Source organism: Mus caroli, unplaced genomic scaffold, assembly GCF_978045245.1.
Source record: "Mus caroli unplaced genomic scaffold, Mus_caroli_1 scaffold_7, whole genome shotgun sequence".
NCBI classification, from domain to species: Eukaryota; Metazoa; Chordata; class Mammalia; order Rodentia; family Muridae; genus Mus; species Mus caroli.
Window position 1 is genome coordinate 12,797,117 of NW_028227262.1, and position 22,980 is coordinate 12,820,096.

The 22,980-nt window shown below is 45.1% G+C and overlaps 2 protein-coding genes across 2 annotated transcripts; one reads left to right on the forward strand and one right to left on the reverse strand.

Annotated features, from left to right (window-relative positions):
- Positions 1–2,685: 2,685 nt before the first annotated feature.
- H2aj (H2A.J histone) lies at positions 2,686–3,233 on the reverse strand. The gene has a single exon (XM_021164849.3). The coding sequence runs from the start codon at positions 3,142–3,144 to the stop codon at positions 2,755–2,757; it is 390 nt and encodes a 129-aa protein (XP_021020508.1). The 5' UTR covers positions 3,145–3,233; the 3' UTR covers positions 2,686–2,754.
- A 3,871-nt stretch (positions 3,234–7,104) lies between these two features.
- LOC110296703 (histone H4) lies at positions 7,105–9,260 on the forward strand. Its single transcript, XM_021165442.3, has one exon. The coding sequence runs from the start codon at positions 7,154–7,156 to the stop codon at positions 7,463–7,465; it is 312 nt and encodes a 103-aa protein (XP_021021101.1). The 5' UTR covers positions 7,105–7,153; the 3' UTR covers positions 7,466–9,260.
- Positions 9,261–22,980: the final 13,720 nt, after the last annotated feature.

Genomic DNA, 22,980 nt, shown 5'->3' on the forward strand with positions numbered 1-22,980 from the left:
AAGCTTTGAAGATAAAAGGACATTGCCTTAGCATTTGGCCTTGCCTCGGATGGATTTGCGGAGTTTGGATTTAGCATGCCAGTCAGTGCCAAAATGCAAAACTCAACAGACCAGTTCTCTGGGCTCCAAAGTCCAAACTGGCTCTGTAGGGAGACAAAGCCTGCCCAGGCTCCCGTTCCACTGAACTGTCTTCCTCCGCAGCGGAGTGTCAGCGTGCAAATAACACCAAGCACTAGAAATCTACCCAACGTCTGACTTCAGGCCAGACTAAAAACTGCCTAGGCTCCTGTATCAAACTTCAGCCCTTTAAATCAACATCAAGAACTGTAAGGATCACAGGTTGAACTGATTTTGCACATCTCTGTCGATTTTCAACAGCTCTCCGAAGAGCAGTATTTGGAAGGATTCTAAGGATTTCTGGAGTGTCGCGAAGGTTGGGTGCAAATGGGTACATATCTTCTATCTTGTTCACCTTGCTCTTCCAGTACCAGGGAAGACTTAAAGAATGAGAAAAAGGCTGGGTTTGGTCTTCCCACGTTTGTCCTTTTATCTTCATGATGTTGGTAACCATCTTTCAGGTGTGTCATCTCTTTAGTAAACTAGACTCAGTATCAAAACCAGCACTTGAAAACTAGATGTTTGAGTCTGCACTCATCGATACAGGGGGTGACTGCTATGTATTGGCTTCAAGTGATATCTCAACTTATTCTAACAAGCAAGTCATATTTGAGGCAGTCCTCCTGTACAGCCCTGTCTGGGAACATGTATCTCAGACTGGCCTTGAACTCAGGGTCTTCCGTCTCCCAAGTTCTAGAATTAGGGTTCCAAACCACACTTGGCTACAGCGTTTTAAAAGCTGTCCTACAGGTATGACAAAGGTCCTCTCCTTGCAAACTCTTAGTACCTGCAACCTGTACAACACAAGACCTGCTTTGTCATGGTCACCCCATGATTTATGGTCACTGGGGAAGGAAGGGACTCACAGGCCCCTTCCACTCACTGGCTCACCAGCTTACACTAGGACGGCCACCTTTCTGATCCTGTCAACAGTGCCCCACAGGGTGAGCCAATATTTGCTCCCACCTTACCTACTCATGCTTACCTATACTTAAGTCACAAGGGCAAACCCTTAGTCCTTGTAGACGGTACTTCTCAATGTGAGCACCTAATGCTAATACATGGTTCTAAAATAACTTAGTCCCCCAAAAGTGTATTATGAAAAGTTTACCTCCTGAAACCGCCCATAACACTACTGCAGTCTGTTCTCCTCAGGTCTCAGAGGGAGCAACCTGCCTCTTTATCAGAGGTAGGACAAACCTTTATACATCTTTCAAGATGAGCACCAAGAACTCCAATGTCAATACAACAAACAGTAGAAAATCAAACACTATCAAGACACAGATTTGTAATAGATTCTTTATTTGTCCTTTTTGCTGTCTTCAGAAACCATGTGGGGGGGAGGGGCACGTGTTCAGGACAGTGAGACCTAGCTGGCCTCATTCACAGCTGTACCCTCAGTTACTAGCACGTGGTGTAGACGTCATACCAATACTGGGAATGAAATAAATTTCAAGGGGAAATACTGCAAATGAAGAGGAAGACTTCAACTCTGACTCCCGGGCGGTCGGGCGGGGGGGTAAGACCCAGAGTGAAACCTACGTAGCATGGGATGTTTTGTGGATCCTGCTAACAGAATGATGGCTACTGAGCAGGAAACGGAATGACCAAGGCAAGAATCGCATTTCCAGGGCCCTGGGGTTTGGCTCTCCGCGTTAACTCACACGACCCTTTCCTTCCTTGTGGCGCCATCACCCAACTCTAACAGTTACGGAAAAGAAGAAACCTAATCCCAAGAAAGCTAACAGTCACCCCTAAAAAAAAAAAAAAAAATCGGTTTTGCTTTTAAGTAAAATCAGGCTGAGTCCCAGAACCAATACTGGAGAAGAGGCTGTTATGCAGCTAAAACTCGAGGGGAAATAGAAACATATTTTGAGACACGGTCTAATGTAGTTCAGGAATGGCCTCAAACTCGCTATGTAGCCACGAAAGGCGTTCTACTTCCCAAATGCAGGGATTGGGGGGGGGGGGGAGGGAACACCACCGCAAGCAGCAAGAGAAGATCATTTTAGGAACTGCTAAACATACACTACTTAAGACCGAGGGCCCCGCTGTTACGCAACACCATCCAGAGCGCAAACTTCGTGACTCACTTCCGTATTGCACAAGTTACTTCATTATAAAGAATATTGAGCACAAGTGTGCAAGGTGAAGATGGCTGGCATTCAGATCACGAATATGTAACATCTATTCGCTTAAAATACTATCTTAAATAACCAGCACCCACCAAGGATCCTAAGTTCCTGTCTTTTCCAAATGGTTAGGGTATAGCTCAACCTTCCTATGTATATGACCAGCGAGGCAACTCCTTGTTCACAGCTCGCAACACCTTTCCCTACCACTTTTCCCTGAGAAGGACTGGGGAGTTAGGCAAAGCCAATTCCAGAGTAGCCTCTCGGCACTAGCTCCGCTTCTCCTGCCCACTGTGATGCTACGGGGCTCTCCCAACCCACCCGCTGGGTACCTCGGGCTCGCACATGGCCACACGGGTGGCCTGCGTCCCGCTCAAGCTTGGGACTCGTTCCCACCCAACACCCCCTCGGTCCCGCGACTACACAGCTCTCTGGATTACTCGCTTTTCACCGACTTTATTGGCTGCGGACTGTGGCGGGCGGGCTCTGCACCCGTCTGTCGGGTTCACTTGCTCTTCACCTTCTGGCTCTCCGTCTTCTTGGGCAGCAGCACGGCCTGGATATTGGGCAGGACGCCGCCCTGCGCGATGGTCACACGGCCCAGCAGCTTGTTGAGCTCCTCGTCGTTGCGGATGGCCAGCTGCAGGTGGCGAGGGATGATGCGCGTCTTCTTGTTGTCCCTCGCCGCGTTGCCCGCCAGCTCCAGGATCTCGGCCGTCAGGTACTCCAGCACCGCCGCCAGGTACACGGGCGCTCCCGCGCCCACGCGCTCCGCGTAGTTGCCTTTCCGCAGCAGCCGGTGAACGCGGCCCACGGGGAACTGCAGGCCCGCGCGCGACGAGCGCGACTTGGCCTTGGCGCGCACCTTACCGCCCTGCTTGCCTCGCCCGGACATGCTCGACCCCGCGCCTGGAACTCCAACACCCGCTCGCTCAGTTCCGGGACGCCGCGCGCCACCCCGGAACTACCTCGCCAAACTGCAGCCGCTGCCGCCCGTGACAGGCAGGTGCCGTACCCAATCAGCTCGCGTAAGCAGAGGCCCCGCCCATCCAGATGCCTCCCAATCAAAAGCTCAAATTTCTAGTCCTAATTTACATAGTTCACAGGCATCCTCAATCCTGTTAGAATTGGCTGCCTGGATGTAGAGTTAACTGGGTGGTTCGAGTCTGCAATCCCAGCACTAGGGTAGCCGAGGCAGGATTGCCCGCAGCCTAAGGTCAGCTGTAGATATTCCAAGATCCATACCAGCCTAATAAGGAAGGAACAGAAGGAGGGCAGCGAAAAAAGGGAGTTAAGCAAAGCCATGCTTGGTTCAAATCAGTAATCCTAGCTCTTGGAGGGAGGAGCTGAAGGAGGAGGATTACAAATACAAAGACAGCCTGGGCTACATTGTGAGTTATAGACCAAGCTAGGAAGTAAGACCTTATCTCAAAAAATAAAAATGATGGTGTTGGCATTTCTCTAGGCTCCGCCCCACAGTTACCTGGCAGTAGCCAGGTGTGCCTGACCCACTGTAAAAGAAGCTGCTTGTCTTACCCCCCCCCCCCACACACACACACTTTTCTCTTGCTCTCTTAGCTCTCTGTCCCTTCTCTCCCATTCCCCTACCCCTCTCTCCACGTGTTCATGGCCGGCCTCTTTCCCCCACCCGCACACCCCCTCTGCCTTTCTCTCTCTCTCTCTCTCTCTCTCTCTACTACCCCCTCAACTCCCCTCCTCATGCCCTCAATAAACTACTATACCGTCCAGTGGCTGGTACCTCAGCATGGGCCGCACCCCCTTCACCCCCTGCATGCACCATAACGCTCCTCCACCAAACGTCCCTGGCTTTTTTTTTTTTTTTTTTTTAATAAAGCACAACAGTAAGCAGACTATGGTGTTCAGTGCTTATAAACCCAGCTGATGCAGGAGGATGGAGAATTTGAATTGAGCCTGGGCTAAGAGAAAAGCTACCTGGAAACAATCAAAAACAAAAATCCCAGAGAAGAGCACCTTTGTTCCCTCATACCATACTCAAGGAAATTAGTCCCCAATATAGCCAGCGGCGACATCCAAATCGGTAACTATCTGACTCCAGGGTCTGTGCTTGTGAGTACCACAGCTCTTCCAGCTCAACTGTAGCTCCTTGGCTGAATTCTGCCCTCCTAGAATGAGCTTTCGTCATCTGCTCCTTGACACACCTACCTGGAGCTAGCTGCAAAAGAGGCTTTGTAGGTTTTCTATTTGTTTTAGTTTTTGAGAGTTTTCTTCCTGTAGCCCTGGCTGCCGTGGAACTCACTATGTAAACCAGGCTGGCCTTGAACTCAGAGATCTGCCTGCCTCCCTAGTGCTGGGATTAAAGTTGTGTGCAGCCACCAGCCTGGGACAAAAGCTGGCTCTTTGGCCTGTCCTACCTATACCACATGAGGCTGGTCTTTGGACACTGTTGCTGCTCGTGGGGACAGTCCCTTCCTTCTCAGGGCCTCAAGGCCATAGTCACAGACTAGGCAGGAATGCAGTCCTTGTGGATAGCATGGATGAATCTGATAGGACATTAACATTATGTGGCTCTAGGGTTGTGTATAAGCCGAAGAAGAACCACTGGATTCCAGAGGGGAGGACCCTTCGCCTCTGCCTGCCTGCTGGAGGTTGTCACTTGGTGCTCCATCAAGACTTTAAATTACTCTTAGGCCAAGACACTGGAAGCAGAATCCCTCAACTTGTTCTTATATATTCAAATTATAGGCCCTTGACATTTGAAACAAACTAAGGTGCTTTTCTTCAACTGTTTCACTCTGGTACTACAGTTTACTGCATTTCTGAAATTACACAACTAAGTAATGTCAAACGCTGATTAAATGTCATGTAGGTTTTTTTGTATCCATTTAATTAAAATATCATAAATTTACCCTCTCCTTAGTCTAATTGCGATTTCATTGAAATAACCTTCACAGAACCAAGTGAAGTGGGGCCTGACTGTGATGTTAGTATAAAGGAGGCATGGACAGGAGAGTCAAGATTGTCTGTCGTTAGCTACAGAGAGAGTTCCCACCTAGCCTGAGCTACATAGGATCCTGTCCCAAGATACAAAATATTAAACACACACAGAGAAAAACCAGCCCCGTTTACTTCTATCTATGTACATCTTTATTTCCTAGCACAGTAATGAGCTAACCAGGAGCTGGGGTCCCCATACACCTCTTTGAATCTGAACAATATACTCCACCATCAAGGAGGTATCCCAGAGCCAACTTCCTCAGAATCCTGGCTGTACCACCTAACAGCTGACTTTCATATACTATCTAATGCTCCTAAGCATTCGATAGGTTTTATATATATATATATATATACTAATATATATAGAGACTTAGTATATATATATACTTATAGACTTAGTATGTATATATATATACTATATATGGCTTGTAAAGTATATATATATATATATATATATATATATATATATATATATATATACTAAGTCAATGTGTATGGAAACCTCTGGTGCAGTTTTGGGGAAGAAAGCTCTAGAATATCCTCTGTAAACCATCTTAAATGTGTGCTTATATCTGCTTTTTTTCGGGTTGGTTTGTTTTGTTTTTTGACATAGTTTCAGAAATTTATTCTGGCAGCAGCTTTGTCCCTCATTTTGGTAAGAATTCTGAAGAGCAAGGTATTTAAAATCATGAGGTAAAATTCAATGATTAAGGCTTCTTCCCCCTCCAGCTATCCTAGAACTCAGCTAATCTCTAAGAGACAGGGAGGGGACGGACAGATGAAATGCTGTTTGAGTTGTGGGACTAATGGGAACTGTAAAGTACTACAAACTAAACGCACTGATCCTGCTGCCTTGTTCTTTTTTTTTTTTTTTTAAGATTTATTTATTTATTGTATGTAAATACACTGTAGCTATCTTCAGACACACCAGAAGAGGGCATCAGTTCTCGTTACAGAGGGTTGTGAGCCACCATGTGGTTGCTGGGATTTGAACTCAGGACCTTCAGAAGAGCAGTCAATGCTCTTCACCACTGAGCCATCTCTCCAGCCCAAACCCTGCTGTCTTTAAAAACGAAACAAACTTCAGGACAGTCCTGTTATTCAGAGCCATGCTTCTGACTTCTGGTACTTTACAAGCCATTTGAGTGGGGAGGAGAGGAAATGTATTTGAGTCTGTCTGGCCTCCAGCTCTTGGCAATCCACCTGCCTCAGCCTCCAGACAGCCTAAATTACAGATGTGAGTCACCAGGTCTCTTTTAAATGCAAGCAATGAGGACATCGGATCTAAATGACAAGTTACAATAGTTCAGCTAGGTAACTATAGAAGCAATTGACTGAAAAGCGAATACCAATGTGTTTGCAATGCAGGAGCAGAAAATCCATACACTGCAGAAACAGTTGAAACCAAACAGGAAGTGAGAACTAACATAATTTTCTTATCGTGGCCACAAAAGAAAGGCACTAAAACACTTCTCCTATCCCCTCAAAAGACTCACTCGTGAAAATGTAAACTGCTTTGGTATAAGACCTAGTAGGCTAGATTTCTATTGCTAGCTTCTTTTCATTTGCACATTAAAGTTGTGTAAAAACAAGCATGCTGCTTAGAAAATACCGAATCAGCGCGCACTGAAGATAACAAGCATGATGCGCCGTTTTTATTTGTGCTTAAAAAAAAAAAGGAGGAAAAATAGATTGCTACCTTATATTATTTAAACTTTCAAATGTGCTAAGGTTCCTGGAACTTGGAGAGGGTACAGAAAGGGTTTTATGGTTCTTGGTAGACAGCAGAGCACAAAGAGCCGGGGGGTGGAGCCTAGAGCTCCGCCCACTCCTTGCTGTTTTCAATCAGGTCCGCTCCCAGGAAATATAAGCTCATGCTTGGCGAAGGATTACTGTAGTCTCTCTTCTCTACTAGGTTGTTTGTCAATATGTCAGGACGAGGAAAAGGCGGTAAGGGTCTGGGGAAAGGTGGCGCCAAGCGACACCGCAAGGTTCTCCGCGACAACATCCAGGGCATTACCAAGCCCGCTATCCGGCGGCTGGCTCGGCGTGGCGGCGTGAAGCGCATCTCGGGCCTCATCTACGAGGAGACTCGCGGTGTCCTCAAGGTTTTCCTTGAGAATGTGATCCGCGACGCCGTCACCTACACCGAGCACGCCAAGCGCAAGACGGTCACGGCTATGGACGTGGTGTACGCGCTCAAGCGCCAGGGCCGCACTCTGTACGGCTTCGGCGGCTGAGCGGCTTCGCTTGTGCCTAGGCCGTTCTTATGGCCGGCTTCCCACATCCACAAAGGCCCTTTTCAGGGCCCACAAAGCATCAGAAGGGAGCTGTGGACACTTGTACCTCATTACTCTAGTGTTTGGTATGCTTTGTCTTGTATGCAAATTAAGCTTCCTGGGTGCACTTTGTCATTGGAGAACTGGGCTGGTGGCCCCGCCTACCGCCTGGGACCTGCTCAGAATGCTTGCGGAGTGTGGCTGGTCTGCGAGAATGAGTTTTCTTAGGTGTCTGGTGAGCTAACAGCCGCAGAGTGCTAGACCCTGCGTCCCAGTAGAAGGCATAGGGTGCAGCCTCTGAGGACGCTCTAAAAGGAAAAAAAGCTCCTGTAGGGACAGTGTACCTAAGTGAAGGCTGGTGTGGAGGCTTGGAACCCCACAATAAAGTCACCCTGTAGCATAAACTTGGCTTTCTCAGCTGTAGCTGTTTCCCTGCCTTAAGCACGTGGATTTGTGGGCAAGGGGAGCACTCGAATGTCTACCATTTAGTTCAGGCTGGTATAAGTCTTTCGGTGATCCTTCTGTTTCAACTTCCACAGACCATATGTGTCTCATTGGGTTAGTCACAGCCCTTGCTGCTCCTTCAAAGGACTTGTATTCGATGCTCCACACCCAGATGGGTTTAACTCTGGATCCAGGAAGTCACTTCCTTAGGCCCCTGGATTCAGGTCTACTTAGCAGTTTTCTGTACACATTACTCAAAACGGTAGTTTTGTTTTTCAGATCTCTAGGTTTTTACATCTGATGTTTACTGGTCTTCTCACTGGCTGAAGAAATAGGAGACATTCCTACAGTTCCTGGAGCAGGAACCTGGCATTTCATTAAGATATGGTTATCTCGTGTTCAATGCTTTCTGTGTGGCAGAAACTTGGTGCGGTCTTTCAGCAGATTTATTTTAAGTGTTGATAGTGACTACAGCTGCGGATGCGACAACGAAGGATAAAATATTGGAGCCTAGATTTGAACTCGGCTCTGTGCGATTTTACACAACCTCATTTTATGTGCCACTGTTTTTTGTTGTTGTTGTTTTGTTTTGTTTTTTGCGAGAGTTCTCTGCCCCTGTGGGCTGACATTTCAATTCTAGAGTCTGAGCAGACATAACACTGATATCATTAGTCTAGTGAACTCATTTTCTTAAAGCAAGTGAAAAATGAGATGTTTATTTTTCTGTCTTGAGAAATATTTCAGTTACAGTTATATGGTTTTTATTTTCTTATAAAGTCACTTGTTCTATCAAACTATGAAACACAAAATGTAATAATAATGATTATCACCCCTCTTTTAATCTGAGTTTTGATTATTTGAGATAATCAAACATCTACAACTATTACTAGCAAAAAGAAATGAAACAAAAAAAGAAATGACACTTAAATATCATTTATTATTACACAAATAACAACAAAAGTATTTGTGCATCCACTATGGAAATCATTTCTCAAAAGGCTTAAATTAGAAACTGCCATGTCACTTGCCCAGATGGGAAGTTACTTAGTGGTAAGAAAAACAGAAATCTTACACTGACAAGATGATGGATGGGACAGAAATCACTATATTAAGCAAAATTGGACTCTGAAAGATTAAAAAAAAACAAAAAGCAAAAGAAATGTGTTTTCTTCGATGTAGAGTTGTATGTGTGTGTATGTGCATGTGTTGTGTGTTCATGTGTATGTGAGTCATGAAACTACAAAGAAGATGCTAGAGGAGATGAAATAAATATACACAGCCAGAAAGCAGAAGCCACTTGAAGCCAGTTGACTAAGTGTGAGAAAGAACAAAACCGGCCAGGCATAAGTCAGGAGAGAGAGGAGGCCATTCCATAGAGTAAAGTATGATGAATGGTCTGCGTGTGAAAACGCCTTCATGAGGTGCATTCTTAACATTTATCATGTCTTTGTCACCTTCCCTTCATGGTCGTCTTTGCATGGCAGAAATCATGGCCATACAATGCTCGGTGATAAAGAAGTTGAATATTAATTAGCATGCCTGCCTCTTCATGGGTCACGGTATCTGAGCAGTCTAGCATCAGGCATGTTTATGTAAGGGAGAAGGTGGTGGCATGGTGTGGTATTAATGGGTTTAGAGGTTTGACTGCACTCTTCGATTTTACTCTGGTCATTTTAAGAATGAAGCATGGGCTTGAGAGAGGGCCCCATGGTGAACAGCATGGGCTGCTCCTCTGCAAGCTACAGTTTGGTTCCCAGTATCTATAACGGACTCCTTACTCGTGCCTGTGATTCCAGCACCAGGGGAGTCCAATGCTTCTGACGCCTAGGGCACCTGTACTCATGCACACACACACACACACACACATAATGAATCCACATTTAATACGAGGCCTTATCTCATGATAAGGTACAGGGGTGCCCTGCACCTGCAGCTGTGAGGAAAGGTTTATTTGAATGACAATTCCTGCTTACAGTACGTCATTGCAGAGTAGTTAAGCCAAGAGCTCAAACCACTAGCTAGCCAGCCAACTTTCTTTGCTCTCCCAGCCTGCGTGGAATGGTGGCCCCCACATTCACGCACCTCAGGTAACCATCAAGACAGTATCTCCCACAGACTTACACACAGTCAATGTGATTTAGACAATTTCTCAACTGAAACTCTTCCCTGGTTACTCTAGGTGGCGCTGAGAACTCAGGGACCCTTTCATCTGGCAGTGATCAGCATGGACTTGCCCCTGGTAAACTGGCTGTAGGTCTCTTCAGCCTGCACCATAAGCTCAGCTTGGACTCCATTGCCCAGCCAGCACTGATGCTTGAACTCGTATGAAAGCATCCCCTTCAGAGGTGGACAGGGACCCATTCAAGCCTTCACTTCACTTTCTAGTTCCTTACCAGATGAGTGCTTATAGGTGGATAGGAACCTTCCCATTCACCCACCCACTTCAGTATGTGAATTTCAGAATCTATAGTCCTTTTCTTACACAAATAACTGCATGGTCTGTTCTCATTTATTACCCTAAGATGAATTCAGGGCTGGAGATGCAGCTCAGTGACAAAACGCTTGCCTCGTATGGGTGAAGTTCCAGGTTTGATTTCCAACAGAAACCAAAACTAAAATAAAGAGCATTCAGCTTCGTGGATTAATTCATCACCAAGTCAGTGAGGGCTTCTCCTAATTCTCTTCTGTAACCAAATTATATATATATATATATATATATATATATATATATATATATATATATCAGCCTGGAGAGATAGCTCAGTGGTTAAGAGTGAAAGACCTCTAAAGGGAGACCCTCACTCAAGTCTCGGGATAATAGCAGACCCCCAAGAACTCACAAGAGTCCAAACTTGATGTAAACCACATGAGGCTTTATTTGGGGAAAGCCAGAGCTCTGGGGACGACTCATATCCCACACAGGGGTAGAGAAGTTGACCCCGAGGGGAAAGGGGTCCCAGTTTTTATAGGCCCTCAGGGGGGAAAGGAGAAGGAGGGAGTAGGGGATTTCCAGATCTAAACAATGTCTATTCTCAAGAAATGGATATGGGAGGGGTACAAAGAAAGAGTCTGCTGCAGGTCTAGTAACTCCGGATTGGCCCCGGCTGTGGTTGCTGGGGAGATTTTCTGACTCTTTCCCAGCAACCAATATCACAAACACCTGGCAATGAGCTTCATCACTGGGCACTCACATGGATTCAAGGAACGGTCAAAACATTGGCAGACACACAGGTTCTAGGAGCGGCCAGAGCATAGTGCACCTCTATTTTTCTAAATCAGTGAAGCTAGTTCTGCTAACAATGAAATCTATTTTGCCAATTTCAGGGCTTCTGTGACCTTTTACATTCTTTCAGGATCTTTCAAGAGCATTGGCTGCTCTTCCAAAGGCTTGATTACAATCACCAGCAACCACACAGCCATCTGTATGGGATGTGATGCCCTCACAACAGCCTCACAGAATAACCTTGTTATCCCCAGGGAGCCTGAAGACATGACTAAGATTGACACAGGACATAAAGCTGGCGGAAAGCCTCCGTTAAAACTCAAATAAGCTAATTCACAATTTAATTAGCTCCTGTTGTCACAGAAGATAGTGTGTTTTCAAAGTAAATGATTATTCAGTTGCATTTAACAATTTTCTTTTAAATTAGTTAATGCTTTGTGTGAACACAGCCCTAAACTAGCCCAGAACCATGGTGCTTGACAGAAATAAAACACCATGATGTAAGCCACCTATGTAATTTCAAAATTTTTAGTACTGTGTTGAAAATGTTGAAAAATAAAAAAGTAAAATGTTTAAAAACAAAACAAAGTGTAGTTAGTGTTAATGAAATATTTTATGTGGCCCAGTATGTCAAAAGTGCTAGTATAACCAACCGAAAAATTGTTGAGGCATAATATTTTATAATCTTCTTAACTGAGTTTTTGAAGTTGGATATGCATTTTACACTCACTAACAACACCCTTGGGCAAAATCCTAGCCTTTGAGTATGTTTGATCTGCTTAAAGTTCATCGAGTCTACAGCTAGAAACAACTTCCCATGTCCGGTGGCCTATAGGCATACTGTAAAAGTGTGTGCTAGCTGGATAAAGTACCCAAAGCTATTTTCTTAGACTCTGATCATATATAGTGACAAACATTATTTTTTGAAAAATAATTTATTTCACTGGAAATAACAGCATAATGCTCTGTCCATTCACATTAAATAATTCAGTATTCTCAAAACGGAATTCAGTGGTGTGTTATAGTACTTGACAGTTGATTCCAAATTTACCAGTAGCAGGGCTGGAAAGTGAATTAAAAGGGAAAGGAAGGAAGGAAGGGAGGGAGGAAGGGAAGGAGGGAGGGAGGGAGGGAAGAAAGGAAGGAAAGAAGAAGAGGAAGAGGAAACATGGCTGCTCTTGTTAACCATAGAGGAGGAGATTCATTGAAGATGAGGGAGAAGGTAATTAGAGGCAAGGACCTCTGGGAAAGGCCAAAATGGCCAAGAACCAGTCCGAGCTGTGCTATGTGGGAGGGTGGGGGAAAAAGGAGAGAGAGGGAAACCAGGTGCAGCAGCCAGGAGTCCCAAAGGTACAAAAAATGTGGGCAACCAAAATGGTTGGATTATATAGGGAAGAACAGCCCAGTCTCCTGGGCTGGAGAGTTCAGGGTAGCAGGCGCTGCGAGGCATGCCAGCTGGGAGGACCTGATAACAGAGACAGAGGGATGCAGTATGTCTTAGTTAGGGTTTGACTGCCGTGAACAGACACCATGACCAAGGCAAGTCTTATAAAAAAACAACATTTAATTGGGGCTGGCTTACAGATTCAAAGGTTCAGTCCATTACCATCAAGGTGGGAGCATGGCAGCATCCAGGCAGGCATGGTGCAGGCAGAGCTGAGAGTTCTATGTTTTCATCCAAGGCTGCTAGTGGAAGACTGACTTCCAGGGAACTAGGGTGAGGATCTTACGCCCACACCCACAGTGACACACCTACTCCAACCAGGTCACACCTATTCCAACAAGGCCACACCTCCAAATGGTGCCACTCCCTGGTCCAAGAATATACAAACCATCAAACAGGAGTTACACCTCAGCCATTTATCCCAGGGTTTGAAACCTAACAGAAAGAAAGCTCAACATCAAGAAGACATGATGCTCTTGTGGAGGACTGTGCTGGCTTTCCAGCTCCCAGCTGCCTGTAACTCTAGTTCCAAGACATCAGATGTCTTTTGGTTTCCTCAGTCACCTACCTACACACACACACACACACACACACACACACAAACACACACAAATATACACACACAAACACACACACAATGCACATACACAAACACACACACACTTATATACACACATAAAATTAAATCTCATAAATTTACCGGTACTGACAAAACACCCCCTCAATTTTCTCTTGTCACGCTCATAGCCAATTTATATTTTGTAAATCACAATGAAAGATTCTTCTTATTAGTTCACATTGAATAATATGTGGGAAAAAATCGTACTGTGTAGACTTCATTTCTGACTCAAGTTCTTGTGCCTGTGTGGCTAGGTCACATACAAAGACAGTGCCTGTCTTGTAGCTTCCAATTTATCTCACTTACATATGGTGTGTTATGTCAGGGAGAAATTTAAATCAGGATATCGATTTTTATCTTTGAATTGTGAATATTTGCCAAGCATCCCCCAACCCCTTTTTTTGTTTTTGTTTGTTTTACACCTGGAGACAGGATTTCTCTGTGTAACTCAGAGATCCACCTGCCTCTGCCTCTAGAGTGCTGGGATCAAAGGCGTGCCAGCTTATCAAACTATGGTTAGAAGTTTAGTAAATCTTTGTGCAGCTTTCCAACATTGGGCATGAGCCAAGACAATTAAATTGTTTTCTGATTTTTGGAACAACTTCACTTTTCCGTGATACATAACATTCACGCAGGTTCACTCAAAGTTTTTTAACTTAATTTATGATCTGGTATTTGTTCCCTCTCTGGAATGAGTACACATCTGTTCATGTTGCTCTAGGAAATGACAAAAGAGAGCCGTGAGGCCAGCAGAAGAGTGGAAGCTATCAGAGGGAAGAGAAATCATGTAGACAGGCAGATGCTGTTCTTGAAACCCATCTTAAATGAAAGCAACTGACATTCATAGGGTTTGACTGAAATGCACGAGTTTTATCCTACTGAAAGACATATTTGTTCAAGTTGTATTTGAAATCAGTTAGTATGTTTTCTTTCACTGAGATAAATAATGTTTTTTTTCCTTGATACTATTGAATGCTTTTATTCTGGAAGCCACGAAACTAAAGAGCAAGTTCTTTTCATCTAGAGTTTTGTTAGTAACAGAAAGGCGATGTGGAAAGAACAGAACAGAGTCTTGCATGATGGCTCAGCAGTTAAGAGCACTGGCTGCTCTTCCAGTGAACCTGGGCTCACTTCTCAGCACCCACATGGCAGCCACAGCTGTCTGGAATTCCAGTTTTAGGGAATCTTCTTGCCGATGCAGGCAGTAGGCACGAGTGGTGCACAGATACACAGGCAGGCAAAATACCTATAAACATAAAATAGTAAAAATTTTTAAAATAAATATTAAAAACTAATTTATCACACATCACAGATTTTTCCATGACTAGTAAGTTTTAAAAAACACTTAGATTATCTTTAGCCCTTGGCAAATACTGTATGTTCAGATTGCCATATTAATAAAATAGCAAACTACTTGGGAGTCTTAGAAAGAATAGCAATTTGATTTAGTATTTTTTAAATATCTTAGTTACAGTTTTATTGCTATGAAAAGACACCGTGGCCAAGGCAACCCTTTTAAAGGCAAATATTTGATTGGGCCTGGCTTAAAATTTCAGAGGTTCAGTCCATGACCATCATGGCGGGACTCATGGCAGCATCCAGGCAGACTTAGTGTTAAAGGAGTCAAGAGTTCTACATTTTGATCTGAAGGCAGTCAGGACAAGATTGTCTTTCACAAGCAGCCAGGAGGAGGCCCTGGATCCACACTGGGCAGAACTTGAGCAAAGAGACCTGAATGCCAACCCCCACAGTGGCACACTTCCTCCAACAAGGCCACACCTCCTAATAGTGCCACTCCCCATGGGCCAAGCACTGAAGCACATGAGTCTATGGGGGCCATTTCTATTCAAACAACCACAGTGTCTGTCGGCCATTGTGTGGGAAATGAGCTGTAAGAGACGGAAGCTGAAGCAGGTGGAGCAGCGAGGAGGCTCCGACAGCATCCTGGGTGAGGGAGAGTGGCATGGACTACTGAAATGACATCAGTAAAGAAGATTGGATGAGATGATTTCAGATGGGCTCCGTCTGCAGAGCTACCCAGAACCCTGGCCAAAAGTAACTCAAGGAAGGGCCAGGTTTACTTGACTTATGTTTCTAGGTCACCATCCATCATTCAGAGATGTCCAAGCAGAAACTGAAGAAGACATGGAGAAATGCTGCTTCCTGGCTCTCTCCCTCCCCCTCCTCCCTCCCCCTCTCCCTCTCCCCCCACCTCTCTCTCTCTCTCTCTCTCTCTCTCTCTCTCTCTCTCTCTCTCTCTCTCTCTCTCTCTCTCTCTCTCTGTCTCTCTCATGTTGTTTCTGCTTGGTTAGATTTCTTACACAGCCTAGGACCACCTGCCTATGGATGGTGCTGCCCACAGTGGCTGTCCCTCCTATATCAGTGATTCCACACTGATTTGGCCACAGGCCAACCTGATCTAGGCAGTTCCTGCGTGGAGGCTTTCCTCTCAGATAATGCTAGTCTGTGTCTAGCTGACAGTTGAAGCTAACTAAAACAGATAGTAAAGGTTGGAGGGGGAGAAAGGAGGAGCGGCTAGGGCCCTGTTCTAGGATGCTCAGTTTGGACTTAATTTCCACATCCCCACAGAGACGTCACATCACATTCCTTTTTGGTTTGCTGTTATTAAATTGGTTTAAGAATTATTTTTATTCTATGTGTATGGGCATTTTGTTTTGCCTACATACGTATCTATACACCATGCATGTGCAGTGCCACAGAAGCTAGAAGAGGGTGTCTGCCCCTGGAGCTGGAGTTACAGACAGTTGTGAGCTGCCATGTAGGCTTGGATTCTTGAACATAGAGTTCAGGAAGAGACCATAGCGTTCAAGATGTAAACTTAAGATCATTGTATAAAAAGGTAATATCCCAAGAAGAAAGCACAAATGGCTCCTGGGACAACATTTAAAAACATTTTATTTTTGATTGAAAACTTTTTTGTTAATTTTTTATATAAGTTGAAGATAGCAGTGCAGAGTATATAATCAAGTCCTTACTTAGCACATTACCTGTTACACCTCCCTGTTTGGGTGTCTGATGTTCCTGTTATCCTTATGAAACTGGTTTTTTACATTTAATATGTCACCTTTTCTTTATTTTTTCCAATCTTCATTTCCTTCTATAATTTGTTGTTGTTGTTGTTGTTGTTGTCATCGTCGTCCTAATCAATCCCAGACCCTAGTCTCAGTGTGCTGTTAGTAGAAAGAACTCTGCCAGAACTAGTCCAAGCACCACTCACTCACTCACTCACCAGGGTGTGAGTTTCCTTCCTCCATAAAACATGGAGAAGCTAATAAAACTCTCTGAAATCCGGGGAATTAAACAAAACCAGGTGTGGAGGAAGCTCGGCTGGAGTCTAGCTTGGGTTCTCAGGGTGGGATAAGTAAATGCTGAGGCGAGTCCTTAGGTCACAGCCACTGTCTCCCACATTCACTTGAGAGGCCCTTGACTCCCTTTCCAGAGATTCATTTTCACACACACACACACACACACACACACACACACACACACACACCTCACTTCCACCTCCGCAGCTCTTTAGGAATGCCCAAGCCCTTGTCTTTAAAGCCAGCACTTTCTAAGTACAGACTCTGTGTTTGCCCCAAAGACAGAGATGCATTAAGCAAACGCTTAGCCAAGGAGACAAGGTCCGAGAAGTCAAACCTTATTATCCTCACTCCCGGTCTTACTCTTTTCACACTTTTCCCCCGTGGAACTTTCTTTCCCAAGCTTCCATTTGTGCACCTAGACTCTCCCCCTCTCTCCGGCCGCCCCCCAACCCCCGCAAACCTCACCCACCTCTCAGCATTAACTGCCCCACACCGGTGTGTTGAATTAAACCTCTTGCCACTGAGCTGAAAACCACCTTCTGTTTGTCTGTCCTGACTGGAATTGTTTGCTACGGGTACACCATCTCCGAGATCTGAGCGTCTGGGACAAGGGGCATTTAAAACTCAAGTTTAACTCTCTGCCATTGTTCCTTCCTTTTAAAACTCAAACTCACCAAGGTGCAAAGCGATTTTGGTGTTCCCTCGGGTTTTTCTGCGGAGCGGCTGGTGTACAGCAGGAACACAAGAGAAAATCAAAGACAGACACTTGATGGATGAATCGGAAGAATAGCTCAGGGCATGGGTCACAGGAAAGAAAGAAAAAACTTTTATTTATTTATCTATCTATTTATTTATTTATTTTATACACATGCACAAGGAGTCAACAGGAGGAGAGAGGAAAAGAAAGCATACTTCAGTAAGACGGAGGAACAGAGCTTGTGGTCTGCCCGAGGCTGACAGGTCCCCAGTCTCCCAGCACCTTTGCATGCAGACATGGCGTGCCAGCCGAGCCCGCCTGTGTTCATCATGCTTCTGCCCGTCCTGCCTCCTTCCAAGGTTAAGTCTACACCTTGGCGTGTGAGTTCTACCACCTTAATGAGATACATGTTGCACCTTAGTGATTTTTCTGGGACTCCACTATTGTTTTAAACCAGTTGCTAATTAAATATCCTAAAATCTATCTAAGTATAGGGCTTATAACACCTCGTTCTTCTCGGTTCCCTTTGCCTCCCTAGGTCTATTTCCTGCAGGCTTGTTGACCGGGTGGTGTTTGAAGCTGGGTATGATCTCATTTACATCTCCTTTGCCTTTTATCACTTCCAGTTCCCCTTCGTTTGGAAGCAGAATTGTCTCATTATGACCCACGTTCCCCCATTTGTTCATAGTAAAAACCAAACTATGCCTTCCACAGCCAGACAACCTCCTTGTTATTCACTCTGCGCCCCAAGCCTCGCCAGACCTCACATGGAGCCCGGCTGCTCTGAGGCCCCTGCCGCTGATTTGGGGACATCGAGGCTGCAGGGTGTAGGCAGAGTGCTGTGTACTAACCCTGGTTTGTTTCTCATGATGCACTGAACTGCTTACCACACCCTGTTTCCCATAAAATATATGAAGGATGATCAAATACAATAACTTGGGAAGACAGATCAAGTCAGCAATATGGCCGTTACAACTACCTTTTTCTTTCTCTCTTTTTTTTATTGGTTACTTTATTTATTTACATTTCAAATGTTTACACCTACCATTTTTATACTAATGTTTCATTTCTGCCTCTGCGGCTTTCTTGATGACTAAAAATAAACATTTTGATTATACATTTTATGTACTCAGAATGTGATTGCGCAGAATCGCTTTGTGTGTGTGCGCGTGCGCGCACTGGTCAGAGGTTTGTTTTCTCTTTCCACTTGTTGGGCTTAGTGTTAAAGGCTTTTGCCAGCAGAGCTATCTCGCCAGCTGATTTGTTTGTTGCTGTTTTTTTTTTTTTAAACTCACATACCTGTTAATTCTTCTTTTTAAAGATATATTTAATTTTTAAATATATATATATATATTGGTCCATGCCAGCAGAGGCCAGCGATGTCAAATCCCTCTGGAGCTGGATGTCAGGTGGCTGTGAGCTGTCTGACATGGGTGCTGGGATCCAAACTCAGGTGCTTTGTAAGAGCAGCACGTGGTCCTAACTGCCTAGCCATCTCCCTCCAACCCCCATCATCTTTTCTTGAATACGACTGAAATCTCTTCCCACCATCACTCTCTCACTGGCGCTGGCTGAACACACTTGGCGTTCCAATTACAGAAGAAATGACTATGCACACAGGAAGGAGAAATTCATTCTGCTATGTAAAGGGGGCCTACAGGAGAGTAACACAGTGGGGCTGGGGTGCAGCTCAGCGTGTGCACTGCCTTCCATTGTGCAAGAAGCCTGGGTTCCTTCCTTAGCACGTGGAAGCCAGACGTGGAGTGACAAACCTGCAATTCCAGCACTCTGCAAAGACGGGGCTATCCTTGGCCAGCCTGAACTACATGAGACCCTGTCTCCAAGGGGGAGATGATTTGTTGGACACCCACTGGGGACCAAGTATCTCATGATACTGTGTCTTAACTGAGTTAACACAAACTTCCACACCTGAGAGCCAACATTTGCTTCGGTGTTAGCAACTCATCTCCACTAGTGGCTCCAGTCTTTGTAGCATGGCTTGAAGATTCACCAATAATAATCCGACTTACACTGTGTTCTGCTATGGCCCGTTGAGCAGGAGTATCCGCAGAGGAGGCATGTCCCACAGTGGACAAGCATCGAACAATCGGTGCTAGACTGTAGTTCCCCTTGCATGCTGCCTCCACTTGTCCAGTTCTGTGAGCCCTCAAAGTGACAAAGCAGGATGGTAATCTTTGACCAAGCGGGGATCATCACCTTTTATGTGTGGTGCAGCCTGTTAAGTGCAAAGATATCTATAGTTTAATAAACACCGAGTGCTCTCTCAGGTCATTCCTTCAGGGTTATTGTTGTTGTTGTCTAAATCCCAGGCTTTGTCTCCCCTGGACTGCAGCATGCATCTACAGGGTTGCACTAGAGACAGAATTGGGGAATGTGGCAATTGAATGTTATAGTTCAGTGTTTGGGCTGTCTCCCTGGGAAACAGTGAATTACCTCCAAGGTGGTGCCTCAGCCTCACTGAAGTGGCTACTCTTTGAGTAAATCCCATTAACCACTTGGCACACCTGCCCACGTCCAAACTCCAACACCAGTTGTGGCTTAGTTTTAAGCTGTCGAATGTGCTAGAATAGGGAGTAGATTCACGTTGGGAAGCAGAGAACTGAGTACTGGCAGCGTTGGGCCACCTGCGGCAGTTCATATGCTCAGCAAACACCAGATAAAGTTCTAGCCCCACACCGTCACACGTTGCCTTTATTAAGAACATCAAGGTGCCTTCTGGAACTTCAAAGGGTTCAAGGTGAATCACGCCATTCTGACGCTTTTCCTTCATTTTCAGATACTGTCTAGGACTGCATCAATAGACAAAGCCCATGATACCTCTGTTAACACTCAGAGAATTTACCATGCTCCTTAACTGTTCTCCTAAGGTACTGCTTTAGTAACTCTGAGAAAGTAATCTTTCAGGTACTGCAGGGGACAAGAACGAACGTAAACCAACTATGTCAATGAAGTCACACACACCCCGTTTCCTTTCATTATATTTGGCGTCAGATAATAGAGCTATTTGCAAGACCCATGGCTGCCTTCAACTTACACCCGCTGTAGACTATGAACAGTCAGCTGAGTGGAGAGGAGGCCACCCGACAGAAGCAGGAGCACAGCAGACTTCACAGTGACCCAGAGCAGATGCAGCAGTCACCGGCTCCAGCTCTGCCGAGGCGTGGATGGATGCTGAACAAGACGGAGCTAGGAAGAGGAGGCAGACTGCTCACAGAAGCTTCCCTTAGAATGAAGGAGAGGGAGAGCCCAGGAAGCAGGCCACCAGTGGAAAGAGAGAAGCCTTTCACCCTGAAGCATCATGGGCCAAGGGCTGGGCTTAGGTGCACAACGCTGGCCAATGAGAAGCACCATGGGCCGAGGGCTGTGCTTAGGTGCACAACGCTGGCCAATGAGAATGATTGGTTGTTTTTGCTATTGATTCAAACAAGGCTTATCCATTTCATTCCAGACTCATCAGAATCCTACCAGTCATCTTCAATAGATTTGTATTAAATTTTTGTTTGTTTGTTTGTTTGAGACAGGGTTTCTCTGTGTAGCCCTGGCTGTCCTGGAACTCACTTTGTAAACCAGGCTGGCCTTGAACTCAGAAATCTGCCTGCCTCTGCCTCCCGAGTGCTGGGATTAAAGGCGTGCGCCACCTCGCCAGCTTTAAATCTTTGTTTCTTATTAAGTCTTTGTTTAAAAAGGTCCGTGTGTGTTTTTATTTTTCATTGTTTATTAATTTCTTAGTATTCAAAAATAATGGGTTTCATTATGATAGTTGCTATATCATCTATCTATTTAACTATGTACCATCTATCTGTCTTATCTGTCTATCATCTATCTTTTTATCATCTATCCATCCATCTACTATCTTTCATCTATCATCTGTCTATCATGTATCTATCTACTATCATGTCTGTCTATCATCTGTCTATTATGTATCCATCTATCTACTATCATCTGCCTGTCATCTGTCTGTCTGTGCATACATTTACACCTCATTCTTCCTTAACCATGCGAACCCCACACTGCCCTCTCCCAGCGTCTCCTCCTTCTCCCCTATTCTCAGCAGTTCAAATCCCTGAATATGTTGTTATGGTTGCTATGTTGGTTTTGTGCTTTATTTTGATCCAGTGTCTCACAGTGCAAACCAATCTGGCCTAGATCTCGCTGTAGCCCAGGCTGGTGTGGATCTCGTGACAGTTTCTTGCCTCCACCACCCAAGTGCTAGGATACCATGTCAGGCTCCAAACCTCCCAAGTCATACGTCACCCTGATTGCTTCCAACTTGCAGCTGCTGCCTCTGGAGATTTTCCAGCATCCTGTTGCTGTTCGTGATCCCAAAGCAGGCTCAGATGTGGACATCTTTCCATGTGCCTACAAACTAGGCACAGGCTACAAGACGCAGATGTGAAGGTTTGGGGGCTCTTTTAAGTTGCTATGTGATTGGTTTAAATACAATTTCCACAGTGGTAGATTTGTTTATTCATGCTACATAGCAGCACAGACATGAGGCATCTGTTCACAGAAGTAAACTACACTTCCTGAAGAAAATACAAGTGAGTTCTTGCTCATTTCACAGGACCTTGATCTTTAGTCAGAAAGCTTTAGGCCAGTGGTTTTCCCCTGACCAGCTCTGTCTGGGCAGATCCCAGCCTGACCAGCTCTGTCTGGGCAGATCCCAGCCTGACCAGCTCTGTCTGGACAGATCCCAGCCTGACCAGCTCTGTCTGGGCAGATCCCAGCCTGACCAGCTCTGTCTGGGCAGATCCCAGCCTGACCAGCTCTGTCTGGGCAGATCCCAGCCTGACCAGCTCTGTCTGGGCAGATCCCAGCCTCTCGCTGTTCTGTTGGTCTCCTCTTTCCTTTCCTCCTCCTGCCTCAGTAGTCCTGGGAGTTCTCAATTTTCCTCCCTTTGTTACATAAAAATTATATGCCTGTATACCTAATTTGGAAAGTTTACATATCCAGCCCAGTGTGGTGGCACATACCTGTAATCCCAGCACTTGAAAGGTAGGGGCAGGGCCATCAGGAGCTTAAAGCTGCCCTTGGCTACACATGGAGCAGAGGTAAACCTGAACTACATTAGACCCTATCTCACTACTATCCAAGGAAGACAGACAGACAGACAGACAGACAGACAGACATATAGGAAGAGGAAAGTGGGGGGAGAGAAGAAGGAAACATTCTTGTCTAAACCCAAACTGGCATTAAACTTTCCTATGTAAACAGTATATAGAAATAAATATTTTCTTCACAGAAAAAAATCAAAACAAAAGAAGATTTGGTGTTCTGCTGATTTTTATTATGCTTCAGCATCATATTTCCTTACTATACTTTCTGTAATGGGAATGCTTAATTTGTCTTATTGAATATTTGAAAATGTAGCGAATTGCTTAATTTTATATGGGTTTATAGGTAAGAGCTTGCCATGAACCTCACAAGAGATTTTGGGGAACAATTCCAGTACTGTTAAGGCATTCAGACATACATTCTCTCACCTTGCATTGTAAGATCATGAGACCTTAGGGATGGGAGGAGAATATTATGATTTCAAATGATGAGTTGGCAAGGCCTGCCTGGACTTGCGATGGTTGATCTTCATTGTTGACTTGGTGGTGGGTGGGTGGGGGTGGGGTGGGGTGGGGATGTAGAATCACCATGGAGACAAATATCTAGGAGTGTCCGAGAGGGCGTGTTCAGAGAGCAGTAACAGA